The sequence below is a fragment of the Conger conger genome, chromosome 3 (assembly GCF_963514075.1).
Source record: "Conger conger chromosome 3, fConCon1.1, whole genome shotgun sequence".
Classification (NCBI taxonomy): domain Eukaryota; kingdom Metazoa; phylum Chordata; class Actinopteri; order Anguilliformes; family Congridae; genus Conger; species Conger conger.
Genome location: NC_083762.1, coordinates 59,174,567 through 59,187,973, shown reverse-complemented (window position 1 = coordinate 59,187,973; position 13,407 = coordinate 59,174,567). Strand labels below are relative to the sequence as shown.

At 44.6% G+C, this 13,407-nt stretch overlaps 1 protein-coding gene across 3 annotated transcripts in view; it reads right to left on the bottom strand.

Annotated features, from left to right (window-relative positions):
- Positions 1–13,407, bottom strand: part of LOC133123731 (alpha-1,6-mannosylglycoprotein 6-beta-N-acetylglucosaminyltransferase A-like) — a 77,660-nt gene that overhangs the window by 49,548 nt on the left and 14,705 nt on the right. For all 3 annotated transcript variants that reach the window (XM_061234231.1, XM_061234230.1, XM_061234229.1), the window contains exon 2: positions 10,966–11,450. In XM_061234231.1, coding sequence (XP_061090215.1) covers positions 10,966–11,206 — 241 coding nt within the window. In that variant the 5' untranslated portion in view covers positions 11,207–11,450. The remainder of the gene's footprint in view (positions 1–10,965; positions 11,451–13,407) is intronic.

Genomic DNA, 13,407 nt, shown 5'->3' with positions numbered 1-13,407 from the left:
ATGAACGCAATTACACAGACCACCTATACCCTCACCAACCATTAGCTAGCATTAGTAATAGCCACCCACCCCACACACACATCCCGCAGCCCACCACAGCCCCACCCACACCACATTAACAGCAATGCGTTTTTCTGTTGTCACTATAGCAACCTCGGTAAGATGTGAAAGGCTCTGAAACAGAGGTGTCAGAGACAGACAGAACCGGTCACTCCACGTCATCCCCAGTGAAAGCTCTCAATGGCGCTCCCCTCGTCTGTGTGACCAATCTGCACTGCTCAAATGTGCAGGTCTTGGCAGCGCTTGAGATTTGGATTTCTAACGGAGCTACACCCTCGAAAGGATCCAGACAATTTCAGCAGCTAATAAAGTCACTTGGGTATGGGCTATGTCTGTCGGCTCATTTAGATGCGAGGCAGCCCGGTGTTTCACTTGGGTAGGTCTGGGAGAGGGGTGGGAGCAGGTTGCACACTGGTCATTATCTTCCTGCTCTTTTAACAAAACAACTCCCACAGCCTGTCCGGTGACATGTAAATTTGTGCTCCATGGCCAGAATGTTCTGGAAAGACAGGGCCATTAGGGGTTCGCAGATCTTTTTTGTGTGCAATTTCAGACCTGAGATAAAAAAGGGCACCCGGCTCTCAAGTGTTTGTTCAGGACAGCTGAATTTGGCAACCTAACCATTGGCAGAGAACCTCTTTTAAGTCTGAAAAAACAGCATTTGTGCAGAGGGCTCTGAATCGAATTGCACCATCAGAATGAGGAACATTAAAGGACCGTTACATGTGTTTATTGACATACCAGGCGTAGCGAGGCTAATGCGAGCCGACTGTGGAGCAGGTGGCACAGGAGCACATGTGCGCTAGCCTACATTAAACCCCTCCGAACCCTCCACTGTGATTACACACGACCAGTCATCCCGGAGGGTGTCATCATGGCTTGGGAAGCTAGGCTCGTGGATCCTGAAATGATTCGTACAGTCTCTAACCCCGGTCTGTGCCCAAAACCAACCCAACCCACAGTTTCAGAAAGGAAATCTCCCACAGGTTCAAGCAAGAGGTAACAGTCCGTACCACTGCATTTTCCTGATGCTAATTAACGGTCTTCGAGAGGCAGCTCGATGAATGAATTGATCAAAAGATTCTTGTGTATCTTTAAAGTAGGTAAACTGAAGTTATAGGAAAGAGAGATGCATTGATGAAGGCTATGCATGGCTCATATTTACACACAATATATGCAGAGGCCTAAGCTTCTGAAGGTCAAACTGGTTACAATTAAATGACTTTCCCAGTGTCATATAACAACAGAACCTTCTTTTCTCAATACAATGGCTTTGTATAGCTGAAAGACCTGAGGGGATTATAGAAAAGTATAGAATATCTACATCAATCTCTTACTATCCGTTCATTGTTCAACATTTTCAAAGAGAAGCAGATTAGACCCTTTAATCCATCCCTAACCCTGGCTGGCATCTGCACCCTGGCATTATTCAGCATCACCGTACCCCATTATCTCGTCAAAACCCCCCGTCTGTTAAAAGGGCAACCCGTAACTGGATAACTACCAGTGCATTGAGTATCACAGAGCCCCGGGGTGTTTCTGGATTAGGTCCCGCCATCGGTATCAGCTGAACGGAACCTTACTGCTCACCTGACAGAATGACATGCTCATAATCCTACCACAATACTGGCAAACAATGGTTTAACCCAACAGAAAATCCCCAACTGATGAGATCCCAGACATGTCCTATAGATTAAGCTGTTTTTATTCTGCTTTTGTGCTGCATCAAACAAATGGTCCTCCAATTTCATCATCAGCCCATGCAGATGGTCACATTGGGTCTGAATTCCAAAGAAAACGTCGCCCTGTTTTGAGTTTCTTGCTACACTCACTCTCTGACATCACTCAAATTCCAAAGATCTTCCATCCGAACACTTACCATTATGTGTCAGAATGAAATGTACTGTGCCCTCCAGCTCCTTTCAAAGATTTAATCTGAAACAGCCACGGTGGTCCACCTTTTTAACCTTGTAAAAATCAGAAAATCTTGAATACTCACCCCCTACTCACTTCATACCGAGTTGAGTAAGATGTTATCAGTACGTTTAAGGTAAAAAACAAAATGAGTCACTTCTGTAGCAACTATTTCCTGCAGCAAATATACATTCAGTGAGCACGTTATTAGGCATTTATTCAGCTTCTTTTTTAGGTTTATTAAGTCTTCTTCTGCTGCTGTAGCCTATGTACTTAGAGGTTTGACACATTGTCTGTTCAGAGATGCACTTTCTGCAAACCACTGTTGCAACGCATGGTCTGCAAACGTCTAGAGCAGGGGTCTCCAATCTTATCCAGAAAGGGCCGGTGTGTGTGCAGGTTGTTGTTTTAGCACAGGACTAAGACAGCTGATTCTACTCATCTAGGTCTTGATTAAAGACCACGATTAGTTCATTAGTATAATCAGGTGTGTTACTGCTGGGTTAAAACAAAAACCTGCACCCACACCGGCCCTTTTAGGATAAGATTGGAGACCCCTGGTCTAGAGACTGTTGTGTGTGAAAATCCCAAGAGATCAGCAGTTTCTGAGATACTCAAACCACCCGTCAGTTGAGTGTAAGGTTGCTTCCATCCTTAGAACTTCAAAGACGGCGGCTCATAAGAACAAGGTTAAGCAGCAGACATTGAGGACAACGAAGCTACAGACCAGCAGAGGGCAAAACCACTCTACTGACCAGGATGACCGTCAACTCATTTAAATGTCAGTCAACAACCGTAGGATGACATCAAGTGACCTACAAAAAGAATGGCGAATGGCAAACGGCAGCTGGGGTGAAGTGCACAGCCAGGATGGTTCAAAACAGGCTCCAAGGGGCAGGGCTGAAGTCATGCAAAGCTAGAAAAAAGTCCTTCATCAATGAGAAGCAAAGAAGAGCCAGGCTGAGGTTTGCAAAAGACCATAAGAATTGAGCCGTAGAGGAGTGACTGGTCATTTTCTGCTTTGCCCAACAATTGGTCATATCATGGTTAGACAGAGACCTGGAGAGGCCTAGAAGCCACTGTGAAATTTGGTGGAGGATCAGTGATCAATCAAGCCAGGTCAATCAAGGTGTGGATGGAGGACCACCAGATCAAGACCCTGTCATAGCCAGCCCAATCTCCAGACCTGAACCCCATTGAAAACCTCTAGGATGTGATCAAGCGGAAGATGGATTGTCACAAGCCATCAAACAAAGCCGAGCTGCTTGAATTCTTTGTGCCAGGAGTGGCATAAAGTCACCCAACAGCAATGTGAAAGACTGGTGGAGAGCATGCCAAAACACATGAAAGTGTGATTGTGTGATTGCAAATCAGGGTTATTCCATCAAATATGGGCGGCCCGTAGCATTGTGATTAAGGTAAATGACACGTAAGGTCAGTGGTTCTAATCCCGGTGTACCCACAATAAGATCCGCACAGCCGTTGGGCCCTTGAGCAAGGCCCTTAACCCTGCATTTCTCCAGGGGAGGATTGTCCCCTGCTTAGTCTAATCAACTGTACGTCGCTCTGGATAAGAGCGTCTGCCAAATGCCAATAATGTAATAATGTAAATATTGATTTCTGAACTCTACCCAAGTTAAAACATTTGTATTGTGTTGTTTAAAAATGAATGAACTTGTTTTCTCTGCATTATAGGAGGTCACTGTTTGTTCTTTTGAACATGCTCTAAATGACAATATTTTTATTAGTAATTTGGGAGAAATGTTGTCAGTATTTTATAGAATAAAAAAAAAGTTTGTTTTACTCAAACACATACCTATAAATAGTAAAACCAGAGAAAGTGATAATTTTGCAGTGGTTTCCTATTTTTTTCCAGAGCTGTATATATTTCTCAGAGGTTTTCTGGGAAAGAACAATGGAATAATTTAGAATAAGTAAATGCAAATAAGCCAGATACATTATTGTACATATTTTAGTATGACCTCTTTTTCCTATGTTTCCATAATCTCCTTGACTCCTTGACAGATTCAATACAATGTCTAGTGGATGAGAGCTAAGTCGATAATAACATGAAAGCCTACTCAGAGAACAGTTTGGCCTTGCCACCACTCAACTTTCATATTCACTGCCTTTCATTTGCAGTGATTTATATTCACTCTGATCGTGCATTTGAAAAGATGGATTATACAATGTTGTTAGTCCATAAGAACCCTGGATTAGACACAGTGCTGCTTTTAGCCTGAGGGCTGTATAGCTAGTCAACAACTGGTGATCCCAGATAAGAGCAAAGCACAGCTGTATCCATGTGATCTGCCGAGCAGCTGACACAATTCCACAGGGAAAATGATGACATGTTGAGGACAATCACTGGTTCTGTCGTCCCAGTCATTGATGCTAAGGCAATTAGTGTAAATTTTTAAGTCAGAAGAAACGGCAAGCTCCACATCACTGTAAACTGCTCTGATACCCAGCAAGCAAAACAAAGGCTTTACACTTCAGAAGTAATGCTCCAGTTCAGTCATGAAAGCAAAACATATAGGCTATACACCAAACATCAACCCGCACCCTCAATACTCCATCAAAGGCCAAAACAATCTCAAGCACCTACTGGAACTAACATTTGCTCTATTCAGGGGGCTATTCACAATAATGTAGGTCCAGAACAACTCATGTACATTAAGTGCATTAAGCAGCCAAAGGAGCGACAGCCTTTTCATGCTCATCAATGCTGAATAAGACACGACAATCCCCTCGCTCATACACTCTCCTTGGCCCTTCCAGCGATGGTGAGCCAACTGTATGGGACACAACAAAGACTTGTTTCTTAATGGAAGCCACCATTTTGTGAAAAACGAACGGCGAGATGCTTTCTCTATGTGTCCTTTCAAATAGCTCCTGGGAAACCCTGCTGTGCCTTCTGTTCAAACAGACAGCATTAAGTACCCCCCCCCCCCCTATTTTGCTAATCAAAAAAACATAAACACACTGCACGCAAGCCCGCACAGGCAATAGATTAGCAGATGAAAGACAACCTCTCTGCTTGCCGTTCCAGCAGTTTACATGACAGTCTAAGCTCAAAATATTGTTTCAACAGGAGAAACCTGGATGGAATGCAAGTAAAGTAAAAGCTTTTCAGCGGTCAAGTAAAAGCTTTTCAGCAGATATCAAATGTGGATTATTGTATTGGATAAATGTCCTGGTGCTAGAGAGGTTTATTTAGTAAATGATTCATAGAACAAGTTATTCAGAAATTGCTTCATAGAAGGGGTTATTCAGAAATTGCTTCATAGAGGGGGTTAATTCAGCAAGTGCTTCACAGAGGGGGGTTATTCAGTAAGTGCTTCATAGAGTGGGTTACTCAGTAAGTGCTTCATAGAAAGGGTTATATCCATGCGCTGTTGCTGTGATAGATTTCCCCTTTTTCCTTTTCTCGATAAGATCGACAGCCAGGGAATAACCGGCAACAAAATCTGGAGAATGTTTTTTCTTTTCTCGATAAGACTGACAGATGGGCAATAACTGCCAACATAATCTGGAGAAATCCTTATTTATACACTTCGGCAGCACGGCTTTTACTTTGGTCATTATTAATCCTGTATATAGTGAGTTCCATAAGCATAAATCCCTCAGCTTGCAATTTCCACACACTGTGATGCATGCACGCATGCAGTCCCGACACTGAACAGGCACCAGTACGTAAGAATGAAGGAAGAGCTTTCTTTTATTCCCCAGGCTGGCAGTGAATAATGTGCACACAACTCCGGGGATGTGGGTTGAATGGTTCTAATGTTGACCGCGGGTGTTGATGCTCTGACTGAAGAGGACCTGGCTGGAAAAACTGATGATTAATTAACAGCCAAGAGCTCCTGTGAAGATAAAGGCAAATGGCCTTAGCAAACTCGGGACCACCTCTCAGTCAGCACACCCTGTTTCCTGTGAATGCTAAACCTCATTAAGTAGCACTTTTCTGCAAATATCCGCCTATAGCTGCAGAGCAGTGAAGCTCTGTCTCACAAGGAAACATTTATGTTGTAATTGTTTTACACTGTGTGAATAAATTAATTTCACATTTCCTCCAGAAATATATAAAAGTGGATGTATAGACAAAGTGACCACAATAAAATTTGACATAAAAATCTATGTTCCATTGATGCATGATTTGAACTAACTTCACTGCACGTACTGACACAGATATCCCAGCATGCCTTTGGCCTTCTGCCACACACTGGCTCTGACTCTCTGAGCCACTGCCCTCTGAATAAGTGTTGAGGTGAAGCCTGCTTAATTGACCCAGCAGCCCAGCACTGCTGTAGTCAGAGATATAGCTGCAGTTGGGTGGCGTGGACTCTCATCAGAGGAGAACAGAACAGAACCTCTTGCTACAGCTCCACTTTAAAGACACACACCTTCTCCGGCAAATTTCCTGTTTGAGGGTTACAGACAAAATGCTTGTGGTTTCCACAGTGCTGTTGGCACTGTGCTGATGCTGAGAGCAAGCACAAGTCAGGAAGCCAAGCGAGGCTGCTAATTAGTACTGCGTGCGCATGGCAGGCTGTGGGTTCCTGAAAAACCACAGCCCTTCAGAAAACCAAAAAGTCTTCCACTTGACCAGGTCTTACAGAAGAGCTCTCTGCATGAGACTTGTGAGGACTTGTGAGGACTTGTGAGGACTTGTGAGGACTTGTGAGGACTTGTGAGGACTTGTGAGGACTTGTGAGGACTTGTGAGGACTTGTGAGGACTTGTGAGGACTTGTGAGGACCATCAGTTATGAATTTAAAAGTAAAAAGCACCAAAAGGAGCCTATACCTGCTGGAGCACCAAATAAAGCAGTCCATCCTTCATTCCATTATAGTGCCTGTTGATCACTTGAAACAATGAGGGAAGGAAGCAGCCAATTACGGGGCTTTTTCCGGGTGAGACTACCCATGCAAGAAGGACCCTATTCTCCTGGCGAATTATCTCTCAACTCAATTAGTCACAGGAGTTTACTCTTCACACATTCCAGTTTCTAATTTCCCGTGGTACCTTCGAGCTATGCCGCAGCCACCATGCACTGGCTGTGCTCCCAGTTCCTCCCGTGTAAACCAATTTCACGCTCTTGCGAAGATGGCTCTCCACGAGACTGAAAGCTGAATAATTACGATTTCTTAATTATGGCATTACCCAGATGAGTGCTCCTCTTCAGCTTTGGTGCGCTTAGCAAAGGGTTAACAGAGGAGAACTGCCCAAGCGAAAGTCCACACTCTGTGGAAACCACCAGCAAAATGCCTGCTGTAAACACTTTTGGCTTGGAAGGTTACACTATCTGTTCTTAGGGCAACGAGTCAGAACACTCTCTTTAAAATCACACAGGGTACATTGGCACCTGTGGATAAACTAAGCACCGATGGCGCTTGCCTTTCTTACGGCACAGAGTCCAGACTACAGTACAAGTGAGGACCCTGGCCTGACCCTGGAAAATGGGTTCATCAGACACAACAGTACTTATTCATGTCCCTAGTCCTGTAGCAATGGTCCTATCCCGCCTGGATTACTGCAATTCTCTGCTGGCTGGTGTTCTAGCGTCTGCTGTCAGACCCCTATAACTGATCCAGTATGCCGCAGCTCATCAGGTATTCAATGTCCTCAGACACTCTCATGTCACTCCCCTGCTCACTGACCACCACTGCCTGCCTGTTATGGCTCTTATCAAGTTTAACACATCGGTGCATGCATACCAGGCAGTTAAGGGATCAGCCCCAGCATACATCCAGAAGCTAATCAGAACCTACACACCTGCCAGACCTCTCCGTTCCGCTAGCTCTGGACGCCTGGTCTTCAACACACCGATTCGCCCTTTACTGTATGTCGATCTGGATAGGAGCATCTGTTGAATGACTGTGTGTACATCAGTGGAGGCTGGTGACTTCCAGAATTGAGGAGGCCATTTTTTTCCGCTTGCTCACTTCACTCGCGATGGAATGTTCCCTGTTCTCTTATCTGTCTTTGTGCTGGCCAAAGGCATACTATTTGGAGTGTAAGCTACAGTCAGAAAGTTCTGGCTGATGAAATTCATTGTGCAGAGCTTAGCCTTGTGCCTTCCTGAAGAAATGACATTGCTGTAAGTCTATGAGCCTGCCTGATAATTAAGCTGAGAAATGACATTTGGATGTAATATAAATGCCAAGTGAACATGTGTAAAAGGCAGGAATTTTAATTATGTAGTTAAAAACAATTTTGTTTAGCTTACATTTTTCATTCTTCTACAGCTTCAACATGTAATCACCAATTTAATCAAGTTTAGCATATAAAAAAGATAAGATAACACTTTCTTTATCATATGTAGTTTTATTCAATATATTTAATATAAAATATGTAAAAATATGGTTCCAGTTGGCTTTATCTAACGTTAACGTTATCCACTAGAGGGCAGCACTCTATTCGTATTTAGAGTGAATTTCCTCACAGAGCAACAATTCGGTAATTTGATATGGAAGATTATTAAATTGACTTGTAATAAAACGAAATGGACTACATTAAAAATAAAACTGTTCAATAAATCCCAAATGGTGTCTAACATGACCTATTGAATGTCATTCTCACTCCCTAGTATCTGGAATCTGCATATCTCCAGCCCAAGATCTCAAATTGCGCTAGAATCTCGCCGACTTCCGAGGTAGTTTTAAGCAAAAGTGTTTGGCCAAATGAGCTATAAACTCCAGGGATGATAGCCAGGGGTGTTCTCTAAATTTCCTGAAAAGGAATAGGACACTCGTAGCCACTATGGCGAGTGTTTGTTTGACTGAAGTGACTAGCGAATTCTCAAAATGGCTTCTGTGTTGAATAGGAAAGGAAAGGATAGTTGATTCCAAATGAACCAGTAGCATGTGATTGGACGAACAAAATGTCAATCTTTCAGCCCTGGACACAATGCATGGTGAGGCCAGGCCTCCGTTGCCCACCCATTTTCAGTGATCTGGCCAATCACATATTGGCATGAAAAAAAATGCATTACATTGACTTCTATGAGAATCTCATTTCCTAGGGGAGGCCTGGCCTGGCCTGGCCTCCCTTAATACAAACTGATAGGGAAATCTGGCCTGTTGCTTTACAATTGCAATATTGGGTTTTAGCCATGGGAAAATTTAGATTTATGAACAAAACTAAAATAATATGAATATAAAAAATAAAAAATATGTTTTTTGTTAAAATAAAGAAATAAAATAAATATATTTATTGTTTTTTTTAAATCTCTCTCTTCTCTCAAATTATTGGGGAGGCCAGGCCTCCTCCACCTCTATGGAGGAGCCTCCACTGGTGTACATGTAATGTAATGTAATGTAATATAGTCAATAGTTTAGGAGTATAGCAAGTTAACGCATCCACTCCACTGTCTTTACTTCCCTTTTCCTTGAGGAGTCGTTTGTCCCCTCTGCGCTCAAAGCTACCCACAGCCCAAGCCATCGCCTACGGTGCAGCGATCAAGCACGGCAGGACAAAAGCTTAAAATACAGAGAGGTGCAGCAAGGTGCCTCCTCCAGAGAAGAAATGTACAGTAGTTCTGCCTGACCAAGACCTTTTCGGGGACAGAACGTCATTGGCATCATTGAACATGTTTCACAGTACAAAATACAGCGTGTGGGCATCCCAATACCTGTGAACTTCAAATGTGTGTGCTACATTTACATTTAACGAGTAGGGTCTGTCAGAGCACTGTGCATTGTGTATTGTCCTGGTTGCTTAACATTGTTCCCTTAGGACATATATTGGAATCTACTGGACTGGAATGTACAAAGCAGTGCAGTATTTTGGGCAGTGACACAATATTTCACTTACAGCTTTTGTGTGACCATTTAATGCGTTCTTAGTCAATCATGGACCCAATAGATAACAGTGGTGACATTTTTCCCTCTTTTTTTTTTTACATTACATTACATTACATGCCATTTGGCATAGCGACTTACAGTTCAGTTTAGACTAAGCAGGAGACAATCCTCCCCTGGAGCAATGCAGAGTTAAGGACCTTGCTCAAGGGCCCAACGGCTGTGCGGATCTTATTGTGGCTACACCGGGGATTGAACCACCGACCTAGTATGTCCCAGTCATGTACCTTAACCACTACTAGAGGCCATTTCACGCAATGATTATTGTTACAGTATGTAGATTCTGTAGATTTACCTGCGACTCCAGCATCCATTCAGAGCACGTTTCAACTGCTATTTTCAGAAACGGAACACTGTTGTGGATCAGAAAAAGAAAGTGGAGCTTGCAGGAAATCCATCAGTAAGCACTGTTTCCTGACAGCTCATTATTCTCCTGTTAACCTTTCGAATGACATCATTAATTATCCATTTAATAGAGGCCTCCATTAAGGTTGACTTACAAAGTCAATTTTTCATCTTGTGTAAAATGCATTAACACAAGCAAGTTTTAACAGAGGCAATTTAAGTTAATGATGACCTTGATGAAGGCACAGATCAGATTTGGAGTTTGGAGGTCAGTTCCCCGACCAGCGTAACACTGCACTGCACTGCTATCTCGCTCTCAAAGATCTTGTTATGACCTCTGAGCACATATGACCCCAAAATCCAGGACCATGCAACAGGATTTTCCGAATGACGTTTGACTAAGACGACCCCAAAAGCAATGACCACGCACTAAGTTTGTCCTGCTAACCTCTGACTGTTATGACCCCATAAGCAAGGACCATGCATTAAGTTTGTCCTCATGACCTCTGACCAAGACGACCCCAGAACCTAGGACCACGCAGTAAGTTTGTCCACATGACCTCTGCCAGAGACAAGCCTAAAAGCGAGGACCACGCACTAAGTTTGTCCTCATGACCTCGGACCGAGACGTCCGGAAAATCAAGAACCACACACTAAGTTTGTCCTCATGACCACTGACCGAGATGACCGCAAATGCAAGGACCATGCACGACTGTAAGTCTGTCCTCATGACCTCTAAGGAGGATGGCCGTAGAGGTGAGGCGTGGTAAGTCTGAACCCACCATATGCTGTCATGGTCCCCACGTAGGGCCCGTCCATCACGTCCTGGTTCTCCTCGGCCAGGGCCTTGATGTAGCGCTTGCTGAGGTCGAGGATCTGCAGGCGCAGGGCAGTGCTGCTCTCGTGGCTGGCGCTCTGCTGGACGGTGAAGTGTAGCAGCATCATGCCCCAGATGAAGCCGAAGCCCACCAGACACAGGCCCAGCTTCTGGGAGGAGAGCTTCCACATGTACACCGAGCCCATGGCACACGTGTGTGTGTGTGTGTGTGTGTGTGTGTGTGTGTGTGTGTGTATGTGTCTGCGTGTGTGCGAGCGTGCGTGCGTGCGTGCGTGCGTAGGAGGGTTCAGGAGGTGAGCCAATTCATGGTGTGTGTGTGTGTGTGTGTGTGTCTTGATCAGTTGTGGTTGTCTGCAGGCCCCTGTCACTGGTTGAATCTCCAGTTCAGGTCCATGGCGTCCAAGAGAAGGGTCACATTAAAGCTTCATCCTGGCAGGAAGACACAAAGATAAAGAAAAGCTTGTCATCAGCACTCCACAGACCAGCGCATCATGTGGGGGTTTGTGGCTGGGATTCAATTTGCTTGTTTTGATGCAAATGAAATATTATGCCAGTATCTGGAACTCAGGAAGATCAGCTGAGGTCAGGAAGTAATAAGCTAAAGCAGCAAAAAAAACAACCGGTCTTACCTCCCCCCTGAAACATTATCTCACGATTTCTCCTAATGAACACATAGCACATTCATCAGCAGTCGGATCAAGAATAAAAACAAAAAACAAACAGTAACAGCACAAATCAAAAAATGTTTCATCTAAATATATTCTGCAGTTCAAAGCACTGTGCTTCACAACCACAAAAATTCCCATGAGCCTGTTGGGAGTTGAAATATTAAAGAAATGCCTCAGCAACCACCGTTTCCCCAACTAAAAACTGCCAACTTATTGCAATATTTCCATATTAGATAGTTGAAAACCATCCATATAGTAAAATAATTTTGGTTGCGGTGCGAAATGGCTGAGTCATGCCAGCTTCACTCAAAGCCAAAACAGAAAATTCTCTGTGGAGTCTGAAACAAGTCTGACCTGCAGTGCTGCAGCCTGCCCCAGTCTTGTAGTATCGATACATTAGCACGCATGACCGCCTAACGGGCGGCACGCTGCTGTGAAGACAGTGATATTAACACGGCCAAACACAATCCCAGGGAGAGGGAGGAAATGCTGAGAGAGGGGGCCAGGTGGCCCGCCCCTCTGGCTGTGGGTTTCACATTTCTAGCGCACTGGGATCATGTGACACCTGCCCTCAAGCGTCATCTTTCCATGGAAAAGCAGCGTGTCTGAGGGGGGCGGACACTAAAAGGCATGTTGCGCGACGAAGTCGCGGTCACGCAATGACACCTCCGTATCGTTTGCCTTGTGCAGCGCGGCCTCACCAGCTGTCATCACACGCAGCAAGATGGAGCCATGTCGGTTGCGTTGGTCGCTCTGGATAGGCCCGACACCAGGGGGCTCTGGTAAATGGCAGCTACGGAGTTGGCATGTGGGGCCAATGATAAGCGGTGGGGAGAAGGGAGAAGGGAGAAGATGCACATCATCTGGAAAGGATTCTGCTTTTTCAGAAGAGAGTTCACAGGATAAGTGGGGGGCAAGGGTGGTGGGGTCGCCATGGCACCCTGGAACACAGGAATGTGCTTGGAAGCAGAGAATTCCCCTATCAGCAGATAGCAGACAATGCATCCGAGATGAAGGGACATGCCCAATATCCATGATCATGTGAATGCATGGCACACACTATCACATAGCGATAAAAAGCAGGTGACCAAAAAGGTTTCCATTCAGCTACATGCCTTTGGTGTGACAAATCAAGCACAACGTAATTGGAGCGCGCAGAAATGGCAGCGACTGTCTGGCCTAGTTGTCTCATGATCTCAAGGGCTTGTTCCAGAACATTTCTCGAGTGGGGTGTGCTTGAGTGTGTGCTTCTGAAGAAAAGGGCACAATCCCTGCCGACAAAGGTGATGTATTCACGAAAGTTTTATCAAACGGCCTCCATACCAGTCTGTCGAGCAGAAATTGAGAACCCGGGGCTGCTGGGTAGCTCACTGGGTAAATGGCTTTCTCAGTGTGCATGCATATGTTTTGGTGTCCTCCACCACTGCACTGCATCAGGGCACTCGAGGTGTGAAAAGAAGCGGCTGGCTAGCTCCACGTGTTATGAAAGAAAACCCAGAGTTGCCATCACTCTCCCAAGCCGGCTGCACAGTGTATATGAGCAGGCTTGTAGATAGTCTGCAAACTGCACATTCCAAATTATATATTTATTTAAATGTCTCAGAGTACATACAAAAGTGTTGACTCTGTTCACTTTTAACATGAAATTCTCATAACCACCCAAGACCCTCCCACAAGACCATTTTCTCTCACTTTCCTCACTGCTTGGTCCCCTGTAG